Here is a 19905-nt window from a genome sequence, read left to right on the forward strand (position 1 = left end):
AATACACAATTGAAAATCTGATCTTCAAATTTTATATAATTATATTAATAAATATTCCAGCTGAAAAACTACAAAGGTGATTTCAAGTATTTGATACAAAGTATAATTTTTATTAAGTGAATAGATTATGACTTGGCTACATTTGAAAATACAGCCAAATCTTGATTATTCTTAGTCTACAGAAATACAGACGTTGAAAATGAGCAAAACGTTTTCACATTAAAGATGTTATTTCCCACAAAGTATTCACCACGGTGAACTTAATAGTCTAATTTGTACTTTCATTTCTTTTCTTTCTTAATCAAATGAAATGACTTAATATTATAAGAAATAATACAACAGAGGAAGGGAAATATATGAATGACCAGCCCGAGCAATCAAGAGTTGGCTGTACAATATCACATTTACTTTAAGAATCAATCTACAAGAACTCAAAGAGCCTCGTCCTACTCCATCACCATTAATAACACCAAGCAGTGGTCCCTCCACCTCACCATCCCTAGCAAGACTCTGAGTACCTGAAAGAACCCTGGTGGCACGGGACCTACTGGCATGCCATCTCCTGGGGGCATGTTTCCTAGCACGGGGCTGGGAGCTGCTGCAGCACTCTGCAAAGAATAAAGGAGAGACAGAGCTACATCATTACAGAGAAGGCACAGGACCACAGGCTGGTGCACACTGCAGGGTGGCTGCTTTTGCACTCCTGCGAGCAAAAGCACTGGTTCCCACTCTACATGTGCCCTGAGATTAACAGTGTATAAACAATGTCAGTGGCTGTAAAAGGCCTGAAGAAACTCGGTGAAGACAAAGATCTTTCATAAGATGACACATTTGAATATATATTAAGTTCTGGGAGTAAGTGACAGATGATAAAGTTTTAACAAATGCTTAATTGAAGGTACAGACACTTGACATGGCAAACATTAGCAATGAGTGTGCAAACAGGTAAAAGTCTAGTATGACGATCACAGGAACTGGGAGAAGGCCTTTATTTAGGTTATACTTAAATTATGTCACAAACAAGTAAAATTCACTTTCTGCCTACAGATAGCCAAATTTTATTCATTTTTAATGTTATAATCATTACCCAAAACATAAAGTGTAAGTAAGGTGAGAAGATGAAAATGCAGGCAGGAGGCTGAAGAAACAACTGAATTAGCTCGGAAGACACTGGTCTCACACAAGTTAGTAACACTATCAGCTTGAAAAATTCAAAGTTTATTTAATTTATAAGCTTTTCATGAAATCCTAGCATTTCATTAAATGGGAATATGAAAAAATAAAACCTTTGCTTTGGATTCTTTGTAGTCAGATAAGGGCTATAGATTTCTTTTTTTATACACATTGGTACACATGAAGCTGCTCTGTAACTAGCAACTGTATTTTTCAATTTCATTAAGGTTCTAAAAATACTAAAGAAGGGACCAGATGAGGACATAATTAGTACCACCTTTATGGAAGAGCATATGCAAGGTCCTGAAAAATAAAAATAAAAATAAAATAAAACAAAACCTAGAAATAGAAGTAATCCAGCAGCGGGCAACCTTACTATCACGTAGATATCCAGAAGAGGAACAATTACTGTGCAGAGATATCTGCAGTCCTGTTCTATCTGAAGTGCTATTTCTAATAGCCAAAATACAGAATCAACCTAAACATTCACTGATGAATGAATGAATGAATGAATGAATGAATGAATGCGGAAAATGTGGCCCATATACACAACGGAGTTTTATTTAGCCCTAAAAAACTGTGACAGTGTGGATAAGCCTGGAGGACATTACGTTAAGTTCAAATAAAGCAGGGCAGAGAGACAAATAGCACAGGATCTTACACAGACGTGGAAGGTAAAGAGCTGATCTCATAAAGCTGAGAACAGACTGGCCAGTCGGGGGTAAGGACATTAAGGAAAGGGGCTGTGGAACAAGTACAGAGGCACAGCCAGCTAGAGGAGGGAAGTTCTGGGCTACAGTTTACAGCAGTGCAACTGTAGTTAGCAATATTTTAAAACAGTAGCAAGAGAAGACTCTGAATGATTTACTATAAAGGCACCAGGGAGGCTTAGGACACACCAGTGTGACAGTTAACAGCTTCGCTGTGAAAAAACATTCCAAGCTGGTCCCACAGCTACATACATGCTACCCTGACTACTATGGGTCCCACACTTACATGTATGCTGGTCCCACAGTTATGTATGTACATGCTGCCCTGACTACGATGGGTACCACACTTACATACATGCTGGTCCCACAGTTACATACATGCTGCCCTGACTACTATTGCCTGTTGCATCCATCAATGCACTCAGTCCACAGATGATATAGTATCTTAGCGAGTTCTAGTACATAGTTCCACAGTACGTGAGGTTGTTGAGACCAATGATTTTCACAGTTCTCAAGAGTATCTAGGCTGAAATGGGATCCTGTGAAATGCTGTTTACTTATGAATCCAAATGTAACCACAGCCAAGGAGACGAATACAAAAGAGGAAGCTGCTGCTCATGACTACATGAGCATGCTCGGAGGCAGCAGCAGTAAGACAGACTTACTGACGACTGCCTGATGTAGCCCTGCCAACTCTTGGCTCCTTTCATTTTGTACAGCACCACACATGATCTTTTAAAAATGAAAGCAAACTGATTTTCCATTTAACTAAACTTGCATAATATTTTAATATAATGTCAGAGGGGACAAATTTACAATCAACAACAGTTAGGTTAAAAGTGTACAATTACAACCAAGTCTAGGAAGCAGGATTTGATCTCTGTCCTTGAGACTGTATAATTCAAACCTACATTTTCATCAATTCTAGTTACCCAGAAAGTATACCGGTAAGATTTTTTCCTGTATTAGGAAAATAAAACAAGTTCATTTGTATGAACAGATGAAGAATGTAGTAATAAAAAGGTAAAACACATAGGTAAGTATTTAACAAGTCATTTTTCTCCAGAGAACATTGTCTGCAGGTATTTGCTAGTTTTTTTCCTCCAAAGATCTTCATAATATATGTACCTTGTGATATACTTTATAGATTTTTTATGACCATAAAGTTATTTTATAAGTTCAGGAAAATATTCCCTTTCTGGGTTTGCCACTGGAGTCAAGGACTTTTGAGTGTTCATGTTGCAGCAAATACAACAGAAATACACCCGTTACTTTAAGGCTTACTCCTAGCAAGTGGAGAAAGACAATAAACAAAACAAATAAGGGAGAATATTTGTTTGTGATCTGATCCAATGAGTTCTAAAGGGACAGGGTGGATCCCTCACAGTCAAGAGGACAGGGCTAGCAATTCTGAAAGCCCTGTGACAGGGACACATCAACCGTGGACCAGGCTTCAGGGGCTCCTGATGGACTCAAATGGGCCATTCATTGTTTTTGTAGTCTGTCTCCCCCTTTCTCTCTGTCTCTCTCTGTCTGCCTCTGTCTCTCTCTCCCTTTTGCTCACTCTTTCTCTCTTCTCCCCTCCCCTCCCCTCCCTTCCCCACCCCCAACAGTAAGTAGCAGCAGCAGTAAGTTTTATGTAGTCCTGAGTGTCCTAGAATTCATTACCTACTGGAAGCTGTCCTCTATAACGGTAACCCTCTGCCTCCTAAGAGCTAGATTACAAGGCAATGCTACCATGCCCAGATTTTCCTGTTCTTAGACTCTCCTCCTTACATTTCAAAACATGCCAAATTCTTGTCGTACAATGTTAAGAGTAGGGATTCTGAACTTCGGACACTCATGCTTTGCACACAATGATAAGGATATCTGAACACCAGGAGCCTGATAACTAGATGACATACAGACCATGGCCCAGTTAGTTAGTTATTGGTGTAAGAGAAATTCTCAGTCCTCTTTTAAAGATACAAAAATAACACAATATTAGAAACTATGTGAGGCACAAAGTCACAGAGCAGATCACTCTGACCAAACTTCACTTTGAGGACCTCGATCTGGTCATACTGATCGTACTGGTCACCCACTTGCACTGGGCTTACTAACAAATTATATTATGTGACTCAGCCTGGAGCACCATTTGGTCCACTCACAAATCTTGTTCTGTTAGTATCATAGAGGTAAACTGATTGGCTCTGTAAGTACTGTCAAGTAATAAACCTTCAACTGAAGAGCATGCTAATTTGTGTAAGTATCCATCTAAATAATCTAAGTATTGAATTTAAAGAGTCACGCTACGTGAAGGAAAGCTTCTCGAAGGAAAGAGTTCTTACTTTCTTGAACAAACTTGTTTGATATTTGCTAACACATGAGACAGAGTTAATCCATGACCTAAGAATAAACAGAAACTTATAACTGGGCCTAGCCCACAAGTGTGTAGGACTCTGTATAGCCATGTAACAAGAGTAAACAGCTCAGTTATATTAAAACTCCCACAAAGAATTCTCACTAGACTACCATGGAATATCCTTTATTATATAATTGTTTTGGACTGATTTTTATAATAGCTTATCTTAATGAAAGAAAAACATACACTATGATTTTATAATATTTCTTATAGCTAACTGAATCAGGAAGACGTCTGTTTGGATGGAAACATGTCCTTTTAGTGTCTTCTGCTGGATTCAATTACTTACTTTCATACTTAATATTTTTTAAGAAATGTGCATCTTAACACACATTTTATTAAATCACTAGCCTTGCTATTTGAATATTGTAGAGAGAAGGAGGTCCACATACCTCTAAGAGGTTAAAAGCAGACATGAAGCTAAAAAGATTCGCTCTATCATAAAATATAATCAGATTTATTAAGATTTTATACGCCAGTAATTGCTCCTTTGATTTATTAAGAGTACTAGGGAATCAGGTCCTAATTACGTAGTAAAAATAAAGATGTAAAATCTGCATTTTTGTGGAACAGAAAAATATTAAGGATATATAAAACTCTAAAGTAATAACTGCAAAAATAAAGTGGTGATAAGACTTAGAAACTGAAAGGAGATTAAAAATAAACAGGATTGTTAGTTTTATTATTTTGTCATCTACACTATTTTAAGCCTCTATGATTTCAATTATGTCTTTTCCCAAATTCATGTGTTACCAATGTGAATGAAGTAAGAGGTAGCACCTTTAAGAGGTGATGGGGATATAAGCTCTCCCTTTCTAACAGGTCTCAAAAGAATGGGTGAGGTAGTTTGTCCTATGTGCTCTTCTGCCTTCCTCAAATACGGACACAGCAGGAACATCCTACCACTAGGTGGCAGTGCTCAGCCTCAGACTTCCCAGTCTCCCGGCTATGACATAGACTTGGTTTTATCTAAATTTCTGATCTTAGATATACTGTTATGACAGCACAACACACACTACCCATATACAGGCATTTTCAAGTAAATCTTAAAATGATGGTAGTAGCTATCTGGCAATATCAATTATGATTCGAAACACTTAAATAGTCTGAATGCTTGTTGAAGATAGCTTTACTATATTAAGAAATCTTTCTATGTGTATGCCTAGTCCTGTAAAACAAAACAAACAAACAAACAACTTTCAAAAATTCACAAATAAGAAAAGAAACTTTCATTTCCATTTGATAGATATTGGTTTTCCTCTGAGAAACATAGCATGAGCATTGGTAACTGTCATAAGTCATCACTGTGTTCTAAGGTTAGCCCTGTTTGGTCATCAGAGGAACTCTTACTTGCTGGTAGATATTTGAGACTTTGACGACCTCATTCTCCTGACATGTTTTTTTTTTTTTTTTGCTATTTTGTATTTTTCAATGTGAGCATCACATTTGCCCTTTCAGAACAAATTCATATCAAATGGTTTTATATACTTCAATTTAATGTAAAGAATGTAGTTTAAAAATATACAGCAACAAAATTTCTTGAATATGCAGGTGTGGTGACACATGCCTTTATTGCCAGAATCTAGAAGATAGAGACAGGCAGATCTTTGTGAGTTCAGGGCCACCCTGGTCTACATACCAAGTTCTAGGCCAGCCAGGGTTACATGGTGAGGCCCTGTTTAAAAAACAAAACAAAACAAAACAAAACAAAACAAAACAAAACAAAACAAAACAAAACAAAACAGGGACAGCAAGACCAGACCAAAACCGAAACCAGCAAAACAGCTTCCTCGGATATAAGAGCGTTTCTGAAAGAACTACAGTCATTGTTCCTTTTATATTCCCGACTTAGGTGTGAATTTGCTCATTTAAGATTTTCCAGACCTTTCACTTCACTGACACACCTAACTTTCTCCATGTTCACTTCACTTTCACATCCTTTACAAGGCTCTCCCTTTAGAGTTGAGCAGACTGCAGGGAGACTGAAGTCTGTCTTCCCCTCGTGAGGAGAGAGTTCCACCTGAGGAACAGCCTTCCAGTGACATGCTCTCTTCAATCAATCTTCCAGGGTTTACAAAGCAGAGTCTCGAAATGGAAAGTGAGGGAAGAGGCCTGGTCCCTTTCTAGGCCTTGCTGTTAAAGTCTGAAATCCGTCCTCCTCAGTCTGGATGCCAAATAATGCAGCTATATAGCTTCTAGTGTACAGATAAATCATAAACTGCACAGCCAAGGGCACCCAGCAGCAGGTCTCTCCACCACCTCACAAACGTTGCCCACCACTGGGGAACTGGCTCAACAGTTTTGGTTTTTTAATCCTGAAGTAAATTATCCTTCTCTTCAATATCTTTCTACAAATTGATTACTAGTTTGCCTTTTTTTTTCTATTTTACTGTTTATTTTAAAACAATATTTTTCTTCTACTTGTTAAACTTTATCATCCATTTTCAAACATCTCATATAACTAGTCGAACTTTATTCTGTTTTCTAATAATAAAGAATATAAAGCAATACATTTTACGTTGACTTTACCTTTGTTGGTATCTGCAAGGTCTAATATTGGTATTCAGTACCTTTTTTGAATCGTCTGAATACAATTTTATTTTGCTGATTAATGGAAATAACTAGAAACAAAAATTATACTGACTAGATGAATTAGGAAATAAAAAGAGAACAATATCCAGCCTTGTAGATGTCAGCAAAGACACTTTTAATATAATTCACACATGGTTGAATGTTTAGTTTCTAAATTTCTAAATTTCAGTTTCCCGACTATAGTCAAGGTATGCCATGTGATACACCTCCAGCACCCAGGAGGATGTTAAATAGTATGTGCTTAGGATTTTCCACTAAGAAAACATCAACATTCTCTTTTCTTTGCTGACTTTGTCTCTGAACATTCTCTAATTTCCAGTTCTTATTCTTTCCTTCATATATCAATTATTGCTCGTCTATTTCTCCTTCTGCCTCTGTCAGCTCTTGCCCAGGAGACTCACATAGGAATGTCACCTCTGTGAAATGGGGCACAGACCCAAGTGTAGAAAACCTACACTTCTGCTGTACCAACTGCAAGTGGACAGCCTGGGAGGGTCTTAAGCTTCTGAGTCTGTTGCCCATCACTGAATCTGGAGGTATTTGTTGGAAATGCCTGTTGTGGATGGAGGTATCTGTTAGAAATGCCTGTTGTGGATGGAGGTATTTGTTGAAAATGCCTGTTGTGGATGGAGGTAGACTGGTTTTCAAATCTGAAAGGAACTCTGTGAGAAATGAAAACTAACACACCTAAATGACTACTTCATTTCTGAAAAATATTGTTCAAAGGACATTTAGAAGGTAACTCTAAAGATCTTTGGAATTCAATGTAGTTAACCTGGTTTTAACTATCTATTCCCTAATTATATAATTTTCATTAAAATCAATCTCCTGGTTAAGAATAAGTAAAGGAAAATAAATCCCATATAAACCGCATGCTTTGGCTGCTATCTGCTGCCATCCTTCTATAACTGGCTTTGCATCTTGCTCAGGTCAATCGGTTCTCTTCATTCTGCAGGGACAGTGGCAGAGGGAAGAGGGAAGAAGATGCCACAAAACACATCTCCTTCCGAGCTGCCCCCTGGGTCTCTAACCTCCTTTCTGCTCCTCTACAAAGTGAAAACTCTGACTGGTAATGAACGATCCACCAATCCTGTCTAGACTCCACAGTCCTACGGCAGGAAGCACAAACACGCACACGTTTGGAATTCACATCCTGTCAGCATGCTGACGGTGCCTATTTGGCCATATGTCCTGTTGCAGAGCGAACAGGCCCTGAGCTGGAATGGGGCTTCATTTATTTACATCACTGGAAAAGTGTCTACTTCTCTAGGTTGGCTCCATTCTTACCTGACTAATGTTGAGTGTTCCAGAGGCCCAAATTAGTATCCTACAGTTCTTTCTTCACATTAGTTCAGAGAGAAACAGTAGAAAGCTAGATTCTACCAGAGCCCATACAAGCGGCAGCTCATCCCTGGATGCCAATAGTTATTCTACCTATATTTTGCTATGTCTGCCTGTAATACAGGTCTTCCATCAGTCACCCTAAACCACAATAACAATGAGGACAACAACCACTACCACCATCACCATCACAACAATGGCGATCACTTGCACAGATCTCTACATGTGCCTGCTGTTAAGATCTCCACGGTACATATACTTCCTAACCATGGTGTCCTGCAGGATTTCTTTCATCTGCTTACTCCATCATCCTAAAGTAGTCTTGTCTTAGAATCCAAGACACATTTGTTCTAAAAACGACTCCCATAGCCCTTGTACTGAAGAAGCTCTTCTGTAAAGTCTTTGTCCTATGGAGCTGCAGCTCTCCACCAAGAGCAGGAACTAAATGCCTGGCATTTGTATTTCAATACTAATCTTTTTCCAAGAAGGAATCCATAATATTCATTTTAAAGATATATCACTTACACCTTAGCTCACCATGATAGAAGATGGGGACTTGTGTTGGGTATGGCAGGACCTGCCCATAAGCCAGCACTTAGGAAGACAAAGAGGATGCTGGGAATTTAAGGTCAGCCTATGCTACACAGCAAGACCACAAGCTACAAGATATTTTAAAAAACCAACCAAACAAACAAAAAACTCAAAAACTATTTTCTTTTTGATATATACAAATATTAAATTCATAGGAAAAAATGTAAAGCTAACAGTTCTCAAATATAGATTTTCCCTTAACAACATTGTTAGCATGGATCTGAAAAAGCATATAACTAATAAGCTATTTCAAGTTTTACACAGAACAAATCAGTGAACATGATCAAGCAGAAATTTAATGGATTTTTAAAGCAAAAATTTGAATCATTTTATTATAACTTGGAAGATTTCTATCACTGAATATTTTAAAGGTATTTAGAACATTTTATCTTTTAATAAAGTTAGTACGCATCAAAAAGGAACCCAAGAATAGCTTGAGCCAAAATCTTATTACTTAGTTTAAAAAAAAAAAACCAAACTGTTTATTTAAAGGGGTGGAGCAGACAGCATAGAGAAAGGCACAATGTGAAGATGACTTAGTAAATAAGACACTTGCTTCTTTTCACCCCAAGCTGAAACAGTAACTAGATCACTGAGCCTGCTCTCACTGGCAAGCAGGTGCCCCATCTTTTCTCTCAGTATGGAGAGTAACTGCTTATCTCGGACACTGCAGTTTTAAACTCTTTAATTGCTTCATGGAGCACAACCAAGAAGCCCTATAGTTCAGCACATAAAAAACACACAGGTAAAGGACAGCTTCGTAGGGAGCCTTTTCATCTGTGGAATACTTTTAAAAGATAGTTTCAAATTACTTTAACAAAGTGCCTAAAAATAGATCGTATCTATACAAAATAAAATAAACCCAACAGAAAACAGGAAATTCTACCAATAATTGGTTCTCCCTTTTAGAACACAAAAATATAGGGGTTTTGTTGTTGTTTGTGGTTTGGTTTGATTAGGTTTAAGGGTTCTTAAGTGTAATAATGAGTTGTTTTAAAAGCAGACTCTTGTGGGACAGTGGTTAAAACTTAATTTACCAAAATGTATGGTTCTCTTTCTAATCCTGTGTTACTGTGATCTACGGTAACCATGGCTCTTCCTCGTGATGCTGATTAGGAAGCACAGGGCAGAAGCTGATGTGTCTTATAAAGACAGATCTATCCTATCCTACACTAGAGGGATGCTGTCCCTGAAGCTGTCGCACTGGGGGCTAGTGGGCTCTCCTCCCTCAGACTGCCACTCGAAATGCTTACAATGCCTTGAACCTGCCTTTATATACTGTATCATATTTTTTATGATATTCTCATGCTAAAAAGTCTTCATCCTTAAAAGAGTATGGCTTTCCTTCCTAGAAGTAGATCAAATTCCTTTAGGGAAACACTGAAATAAGGCTGGATAGAACATTTTTGAAATAGAAACTTAAATATTGCTTTTTTTTCAATATAAAAATGGCTCAAAAGCCAGGTGTGGTGAAATGAAGCATATTAGTATTCTTAGTACTTGGGAGGCAGAGGCAGGAGGATCATTGAGTTTGGGTATAGCCTGACCTACATAGTTTTCCAGGCCACCTAAATATCCATCTCAAAATCAAATGAGCCCAGAATTCAAATCTAAGAATGGAAAATTAAATACTGAGGTGCCTTAGGTTTGTACACATATTTCAATTCAATTTTTGACTTGATGTTTCTCACTCATCCATGAATTAATACACAACAAACTTTACATGCAGCATATGTGTAAGGCTATAGTAAGCTGACCCTGTTCTTCTCAGAGACAATTACAATCTTAAAAGAAGACAGATGATTAGACTCACTGTAAGCATCAGCATGGTGAAAGTTACAGAGGGGAAGGTGCATTGAGGAAAGCCAGGAAGGGCTAGTGCTGAGTGTTCAAAGGTGTCAGGACGTCACCCAGTGCCACGTGGAGGAAGAGGAAGTATGTGGTAGTGTGGCCAGCAAGGGAGCACGTGACACAGTAGGAAAGGTCAAAAGAGCTGAAGCCAAGTGTTGGCAAACTTCAGCATGATGTGGCTGTAACTGTGCTTTAAATCACTGTCTGGCAGCCATGGGCTTCACTATGGCACTGCCATGCATTCTGTGTTCTCTCCTGTCCTGAGCCAGAGCCCCCGACCTACCTGTTGTCCTTCCCCGCAGTACCCAGCATCTACTTTCACGACACATATTTCACTGCCCACCCCGCCTGGAGGTCTTTTCTTCCTCTCGAGGTCCCCTTTCTAGTTTCACGATCTAAACATTAACAAACAGTAAATCAGGATTTATGGTTCCTATAACCCTTGCATTACTGTGCTGTAGTGCTGACCACACTATATTTAAAGTTGCTGTTTTGTAACTGAAAACTGTCCTAAGAGAACAGGCTTCTTTCTTGTGTAGGTAGCACAAACATGGTATAAGGTGGCTAAACTAAGTCTGAGTTTATTATGTTGATATTTTGGTTTTTTATATAATAAATGTTCTGTCATTTACAGAATTAATAAGTATACAAATTCTAACATAGCATATGCTGTTTTACACCAGGCAAGTGTATCAAGTTCCTGGAAGAAAACTGACAGAAGCCAATTTAATTCATACTTGTTTTTCTTATTTCCTAATAGTTGCATGCATAAAGAAGGGTAACACAGAGTAAATTATATAGTCTTCCTAGTAACATTCCCCATAGATGATGAACATGAATCAATGGTGCTATTACATATAAAATATCCACTGATTTGTAGAATCATTACATCTGGGGAGGAATCTGAGTACTAAAGATGACCATATAACTCATTTTTAAGATTAAGGTCTAATATATGGCACCCAGTCATAGCTAACCATTAAGTGAACATGGTTTTAAACACTGCTTATATATAAAGCCATAAAAATCAATATTTCTTTCACTATAGAATCACAAATGTTAGGTTACTCAACTAAATCAAATTAGATACTTTAACAAAATAAAAGTTAAGGCAAAAAGAATTAGGGGATATAAAAAGCATTTTTACTCAGTAAAAGGAATAATTCATAAGTAAACTGTAGCCTTTAATGCATTTAAGGGAGTATCAAACAGAGGAAACTATAGACACTAAGAAACTCGAAATCCCAGTGTAGGACTCAGGGCCTGCTAGATGCTGGACACAAGTAAACTACAGCTCACAATTGTATCAAAAGTTGAGAAGCTGGCCATAGTGGTGCACACCTTTAATCCCAGCACTCGTGAGGCAGAGGCAGGAGGATTTCTGAGTTCAAGGCCAGCCTGGTCTACAAAGTGAGTTCCAGGACAGCCAGGGCTATACAGAGAAACCCTGTCTCGAAAAGCCAAAAAAAAAAAAAAAAAAAATTAAGAAGTTGAGAAGCCAGATGTAATGGATACCTAACAACAGCATTCCTGCAAGCAGAAAACCTACATGCTTTCCAGCATTCTCTCTATGCTTGGCAGACAGAAAGAGAAATAATTATTTAACTCTGTAAAGTAATCAGCAAGAGAACCTAATGTGTATATATAGGTAAGAACCCAGCTAGAGGTAAACCAACCATACAATGGTCTTTCTGACCACATAAACAGCACTGAAGGAGACTATAATGAGAAAGGGAATATACCTTAAGGTTACAGAGGTAAGTATTCTAAGATAGTGATGCCATTCTTCAATAAAAATGTTATATTCTTTACATATTTACAAGCCATTTGAGTTCTTATGCCTCAGCAGAGGCACTGTCACCCATCTTCCACACATTGAGAGTGGGCTAAACCTCTCCAAATACAAGAAAAGCAAAGGTCTACTCACATTGCAGGTAATTTGGGTCACCTGTAAGACCCTGTGAGCATGCACAGTAAGAAGAAAGCTGTCAAATAGTTAATGAGCTTCACTGAAGTTTTGGTTAAGCTAATCTTGAAGAAAACTGTATGTTTGAAAGGACTTTTTAAACATTCTTATTAGAATAGTAATGCTAACAAGCCCCGAGGAAGCAATGCTTGCTGACCTGAAGAGGACAGACAAGGGTTCCTTGATGATAGGAGAGAGCTGGCCATGAGATGAGATGGTCAACAGAAAGTCCTGAAGATCCACAGACACAGGACTCAATGACCCAGTGAGAGTTACATTCTCACAAGAACTCGATATGAGGATGGGGAGTTTTCTCCACAGTACAGGGGGCAGAAGAATGAGAAAGAAAACAAAAGTGTGGACACCAACATTTAACGTGCGCCAGGCTGTTAGGCTGGACAAGTGGACATCACAACAGAGAAATGAAAGCACTGAGCTGAGACACAGCATCATGGGCAAGGGCTAGAGACCCTAAAGACAGCCAGGACCGACTACTAGCACAGTGCAGCTATCTGAAGACCCAGCGTATTGGGATGCCAGGACTGTGGGACAAACAATGAGGACATCAAACGCTGTGGGGTGAAGTCTTCCTGAAATGATGACCAGAGTGGCAGTGCTGTGGATGGCAGAGCAGTGCAGTGGAGCTGCCAGGTCCTTGGGAGCCCAGACTGTCGGAAATCCCAGAATGTCAACAGTGAACTTTCTATACTACTGGGTTTTGTGTTTTCTTTAACTTGATTGTAAATATGCCCTGTTATTCTCTTTTGAAATACAAATTCAAAAAGAACTCTGGATATGTAAGAGATTGAACTTCTAAGGTATGTCAATTTTTAAAAACCGTGGTTTTTAAACAGTTGGAATGTGTTTTATATTTTGATATTGGTACTAATTTAAAAAGAAATTAAAAAGGGGCAAGCAATGACCGAGCCAAGACTCACATACTATAACACAATGTAAAATATACAGTTAAAAGCAAGACAATAAGAATGTGTTTCCTCTGTGAAACTTCTGTTACTGAAGCTCAGCAAAGAGTTCTTCCCAAGAAAATGTGCATGCTGACAGTATTGAGCTGTTCTATTGCTCAGAGATTCAATGGATGGATTTAGAGAAAGCAATTGCAATAGTGACTGGCATAAAATATGGGATCAATAAGTATTAGCTATTATTACTGCCATTTGATATACTACCAGCTGTTTCAGAGGTCAGTGGGACATGACAGGTAAAGCATGTCTGGAAGGACAGAGGCAACTAAGTAAGTATCATTGACATTTTTGCCATTCTTATCAGTAGCCAAGGTTTCCAGTATCCTTTCTATAAAGATTTGAGCAGCCCTGCTTCTCTATCTCTATGTATCTCTACTCTCTTCTTTCCCAATCTGCACATATTTCTAGGTTTCTGATATTTATTTACAAGCACAAAAGTGTCTATGTCATTTTTTCAAATAACTTTAAAACAAATGACCCTATTTTATTTCATAGAGGACAAATAACAGACCATTCAGAAGAGTGTTGGGAATGTAGTATTATGAAGTTTCCTCTACCTTGAGTGTTATTAGTAAAGTAATAATGGCTGATGGAAGACTGTGAGTCTGCCAATTATTAAACAGAAATATAAGGAGAATGAAAAAAAAACACTAAAAACAAAACAAAAGACAAGGCAAATTATGCACAAACTGTGGGGCAACTAAAATATGTATAATCTAAAGTATAATAAAACCAAGACAGATAGATGTAGTATGTTGTGGTGGTTTGAATATGCTTGGCCAGATGATAGTGAACTCACATACATTCAATAAATAAAAAGAAGAAGAAAAAAAAAGAGTATCACTGAGGAGAAACTTTCCGGAAAGTGTTTTCTGAGAGCACAAAGAAGCTGTTTTCCAGAGATAGCCAAGGTTGTACTTTGTGTTGCAGCTAGACTTGGTAATAGCCTCAACTGCAGTTGACAACCCAGGACTGAAGGGGTCCTACAAAGAAGTTGAGGCTTGGCACCAGGAAGGGAGCCTATGAGAGGCTATTGGTGAAGCCTAGTTGCAGCAAGTAGGAGATGCCAGTACCATGAGTTGATCACGAAGAACACCAGAGGCAATGGAGTGGAGTCAACCAGACCCAAGAGTGCTACAGAGGACAGAGCTGGAGGAGCTGAGAGTTTTACATCTTCATCCAAAGGCAAAGAGAAGACTGGTTCTCATAAGGCTACGAGGAAAGTCTCAAGTCCCATCCCCACAGTGACACACTTTCTCCAACCTACTTGAACATACCTACTTGAACAAGGCCACACTTAATGGTGTCACTCCGAGCCAAGCATATTCAAACCACCACATGAGTGAAGCACAAAAAATTGAGAATTCATCTTAATTACTATCAGTCACCAAACACCAAAACTAGGGAATACAGAACAGCAACCATTATACAATCAAAAATATATCATGTTTAGATTGCAGAAAATAAAGGATTAAAAAAATCCTAAAAGTGAAACATGCTCTCTGTTCCCAATACCAAATCTCTCAGGCAACTAGCACTGCACCCGAACACCAGCTGTAGCCTGTCTTTCCCAGTGCTCATGTCCCTATAGATTGCCCTCCCCTTCCTGATCCCACTCTTCCCTGCATCCCTTCCTCCCACACCAGCAGGCATTCTCTGTAAACACACCAACTGATCAGGCCAGGAAAACAGGCAACACACAGCCACCACACTCTGAAAATCAAGGGAAGAAATGGAAATCAATGAGCAAAATACCCACCCAACAAAGAGAAACCCAGAAATCAGCACCTAGACATATAATCATATAAAACATGCCTAAACTCCAGCAAAAGAACACAATCGGTAACAGCCAGAGCAGTATGTCTTCACTACAGCTCAGCTCTCCTACCACAGCAGGCCCTAATTATTCCAACATAGCTGACACACAAGAAAAAGACCTTAAAACAAACTGTACGAAAATGATAGAGGTTCTTCAAGAGGAAATGAATAAATCCCTTAAAGAAAGCCAGGAAAACAAAAATGAACAATTGAAGGAAATGAATAAATTTCTTAAAGAAAGCCAAGAAAAAAAAAAAAAAACAGTTGAAGGAAACAAAACTGCTTAAGACCTGTAAACGGAAATGGAAGCAATAAAGGAAGCAAAAAAAAGTGTGTTCTGGAAATGAAAAGTTTAGGAATTCAAACAGAACAACAGAGGAAATTTTCACCAACAGAATACAAGAGATAAAGGACAGAATCTCAGGCATTGATGATATAAGAGAAGAAATAGATATATCAATCAAAGAAAATGTTAAATCTAAAACATCACTGACACAAAAGATCCAGGAAATCTAGGACACTATAAAAAGAACAAACCCAAGAAAAATAGGAATAAAGGAAGGAGAAGAATCTGACCCAAAGGCCCAGAAAATATTATTCAACAAAATCATAAAAGAAAATTTGCCTAACCTAAAGGACATACCTATAAAAGTACAAGAAGCTTACAGAACACTAAATAGATTGGAGCAGAAAAGAAAGTCCCCTCCCCGCATAATAATCAAAACACCAAACATATAGACTAAAGTAAGAATACTAAAAGATGCAAGGGAAAAAATATGAAAGTACATCTATTATAATTATATCCAACTTCTCAATGAAGACTCTAAAAGTAAGAAAGTCCTGGAGAGAGATACCACAAACTCTAAGAGACTAAAATGTCAGCCCAGACAACTATATCCAGCAAAATATCAATCACCATAGATGGAGAAAATAAGGATATTCCATGATAAAGCCAAATTTAAACAATATCAATCTATATATCTAGCTCTACAAAAGATGCTAGAGGGAACACTCTCTCCCAAGGAGTTTAAATACATACATGAAAAGACAGGAAATAAATAATCTCACACCAACAAAACCAAAAGAAGGGGAACACACACACACACAACCACTACCACCGAAAGCAACAGCAGCAGCAACTACAACAAAATAAAAATCAACACTCATTGGTCATTGATATTTCTCAACATCAAAGGTCTCAACTCCTTAATAAAAAGACACAAACTAACAAGATGGATTTGAAAACAGTATCCATCCTTCTACTACACACAACAAACACACCTCAAAATCAAGGATAGACATCACCTCAGGGTAAAAGATTAGAAAAACATATTCTAACCAAACAGACCAAAGAAGCAAGCTAGTATAGCTATTTCATAACTAAAAGATTAGACTTCAAAATTTATCAAAAAAGACAGTAAAGGGCACTCTATATTCATCAAAGGAAAAATGCTATGCTCTCCAGTCGAGTCAACTGGACAGGCCGAAAGGCTTAAAAGTCACTCATGAGGCAAAAGAGCTTCAAGGAAGCTCTCCTCCTGGAGTCTAGCGTTCCCTACCCATACAGTAATTTTTCATTCCCGAGTTCCATTCCCGAGTTAGTCTAGTGTATGGATCCACGTGCTCTCTCTCAATATTTTCCTATCATAAGTGCCTTTTAAGATTGAATTCTGACATAGCTAAAGCCGTCCACCAGTGTTCCAACAGTCCTAGTTCGTCCTTAGCAAGACCTTGGTTTGGAATACAGTACTGCTCCTGGTATTACATTATCTCTTTGAGTAAAAGTTAGGTCACTGCCCTTCACAGGAATCTACCATCACCTAGGAAGAAAGAAGTTTCTGACCGTAGGGGAAACCAGAATAGATGCTTAGAATTATAGCTGAGTTACACCTATTTACAGGAATTTACTATGGTTTAGGAAGCAGATCGGGCTGTGGTTTTAGATTATTGCATTATTCATGAGATGGATAGCTAGAACGGAACTCCCTAGTTAGAACCATGACTTGGGTGTGAAAGCCCATGCCCTAGGAGTGAAAAGTACTCACACCTGGCTTCTAAGACTATAGCTGACCTTAGATAGGGCTGACTTTGTCTCAATTATTTTATTGCCCAGTTCCTTCCGATCTTTACGTTTTCATTCCTCTGTTCTGTGTAAGAATCATTAAGCATCCGGTAACCTCATTTGTACCTTGCGGGTATGTCACCCAACTTTTTTATTGTCTTCTGTATAAAAGTCTGAAGCTCGAATTGTAAATTACATTCAGATTCTACACACGAACTCTCCTGTGTGTGTCTGTTTGTCACTCATTCATCCACTCTTTGCCCAACCGCATGGAGAGACCCCGTTCCACGCAGACAGAGGGATCCAGAGGGTCTGTGGCAGAAAAACCCACCAAAATGACATTTCAATTATTAACATCTATGTCCCAAACACAAAGGTAGCACAGTTTGTTAAAACATACACTATTACAGCTTAAAACAGATATTGACCCTCACACACTGATAGCCGGAGACTTCAATATCATACTTTCATCAATGGATAGGTCACCCAGACAAAAACTAAACAGAGAAACACTGGAGCTAACCTACATTATAAACCAAATTGACCTAACAGATATTTACAGAAAATTTCATACAAACACACACTCAAAAACAAACCTTCAAGAGCATCATGGATCTTTCTCGAAAATTGACCACATACATGGTCACAAACACATCTCAACAAACACAAGAAAACTGAAATAACTCGTAGTATCCTATCAGACTATTATAGATTGTATCAATAGAAACAACAAAAAGCCTAAAAAGTCATGGAAACTGAACAAGGCTCTACTAAATAAAAAAATAAGCCAAGAGAACAATAAAGAAATTAAAGACTCTCTAAATGTGGTTGTAGGAATATAATTGGCCCAGGAAGTGGCACTATTAGAAGGTGTGGTCTTGTATAGGAGTAGATATGGCCTTGCTAGTTTAAGGTCATTAGAAGCCCAAAATGACCTGGGGGAAGTCTGAGATTCCTGTGGAATGGAAGCAGGAGCACTCCTTCCTCTGGAACCAAAACTTCTAGGCCAGCAGAACATAGGGTAGCAGGGACAGGAAGCAAAAACTTTCCCAGTGGGTCACTAGGAGTGATAGTGAGTAGAACCACCACCCCTTGACTCCTGGACCCATGAATCCTGGCTGTGGTAGAAACTGGACACTAAAATTCACTGAAAATTAATACACAGCATACCCAAATTTGTGGGACACAATGAAGGCTGTGCTAAGAGGAAATTTCATAGCACTAAGTGTCAACAAGAAAAGGTGAAAAAAAGGAAGATATTTTACTAGTAACTACACAGTACACCTGAAAACTCTAAAACAAAAAGTAAGCACACACAAGAGGACTAAACCATGAGAAATAATCAAACCAAGAGCTAAAATCAATAAAAGAGAAAAAGAACAATACCAGGAATCAATTAAAAAAAAAAAGAGCTGGTTCTTCAAAAGAATCAACAAAATAGACAAATTCTTATCAAAGCTAACAAAAAGACACAGAGAGAATATCCAGATTAACAAAATCAGAAATTAAAAGGGGACAGAACAACAGACACCAAGGAAATTCAGAGAAATCACAAGGGCATACTTTAAAAACCTGTATGCTACCTAATTGAAAAACCTAAAAGAAATAGATAATTTTCTCCATACTTACCACTTACTGATGTTAAGTCAAGATCAGATAAACAAATAAACCCATAACCCCCAGTAAAGCAGTCACTGAAAGTCTCTCAACTAAAAAAGCTCATGGGCAGATGGTTTTAGTAAAGGATTCTACAGGAGATTCAAAGAAGAGCTAATACTAATACACCTCAAACAATACCCCAAAATAGAAACAAAAGGAATATTGCCAAATTCATTTTCTGAGACCACAGTCACTCTGATATGCAAACAATACAAAGAATCAACAAGGAAAAAGAATTACAGACTGATTTCAATTATGAACTTAAGATATAAAAATACTTAATAATTGCAAACTAAATCCGAGAACACAGAAAAATGATTATTCACCATGATCAAGTAGATTTCACCCCAGAGATGCAAGGATGGTTCAATAAACAAAATAATGTAAATGTAATTCATCATATAAAAACCTGAAAAGAAAAACACACCTGATCATCTCATTAGATGCAAAAAAGGCTTTTGACTAAATACAATACCCCTTTGTAATAAAAATCCTAGAGAGATTATGGATTCAAGGGACATACCTAAACATTATAAAGGTAATCTACAGCAAGACTATACCAAACATCAATTAATTTGACAAAAACTCAAAGCTATTCCAATAAGCCTAGAACAAGACAAGACTGACTATGTTCTCCTTATTTATTCAATGTAAACTTGAACTTTTAGCTAGAGGAAATAAGAAAACTAACGGATATCAAAAGAATACAAATTGAAAAGAAAGAAGTCAAAGTAGTAGAGGTTTTTTTGCATGAT

General features: G+C 37.9%; 1 protein-coding gene across 12 annotated transcripts in view; it reads right to left on the reverse strand.

Annotated features, from left to right (window-relative positions):
• Positions 1-19905, reverse strand: part of Ssbp2 (single stranded DNA binding protein 2) — a 236712-nt gene that overhangs the window by 58725 nt on the left and 158082 nt on the right. For 8 of the 12 annotated variants that reach the window (XM_021180034.2, XM_029468156.2, XM_085830914.1 and 5 more), the window contains one exon: positions 519-608. The exons of the other annotated variants lie outside the window; for them this stretch is intronic. In XM_021180034.2, coding sequence (XP_021035693.1) covers positions 519-608 — 90 coding nt within the window. The remainder of the gene's footprint in view (positions 1-518; positions 609-19905) is intronic. 12 annotated transcript variants of the gene reach the window in all.

The sequence above is a fragment of the Mus caroli genome, unplaced genomic scaffold, assembly GCF_978045245.1.
Source record: "Mus caroli unplaced genomic scaffold, Mus_caroli_1 scaffold_15, whole genome shotgun sequence".
In the NCBI taxonomy this organism is placed as follows: domain Eukaryota; kingdom Metazoa; phylum Chordata; class Mammalia; order Rodentia; family Muridae; genus Mus; species Mus caroli.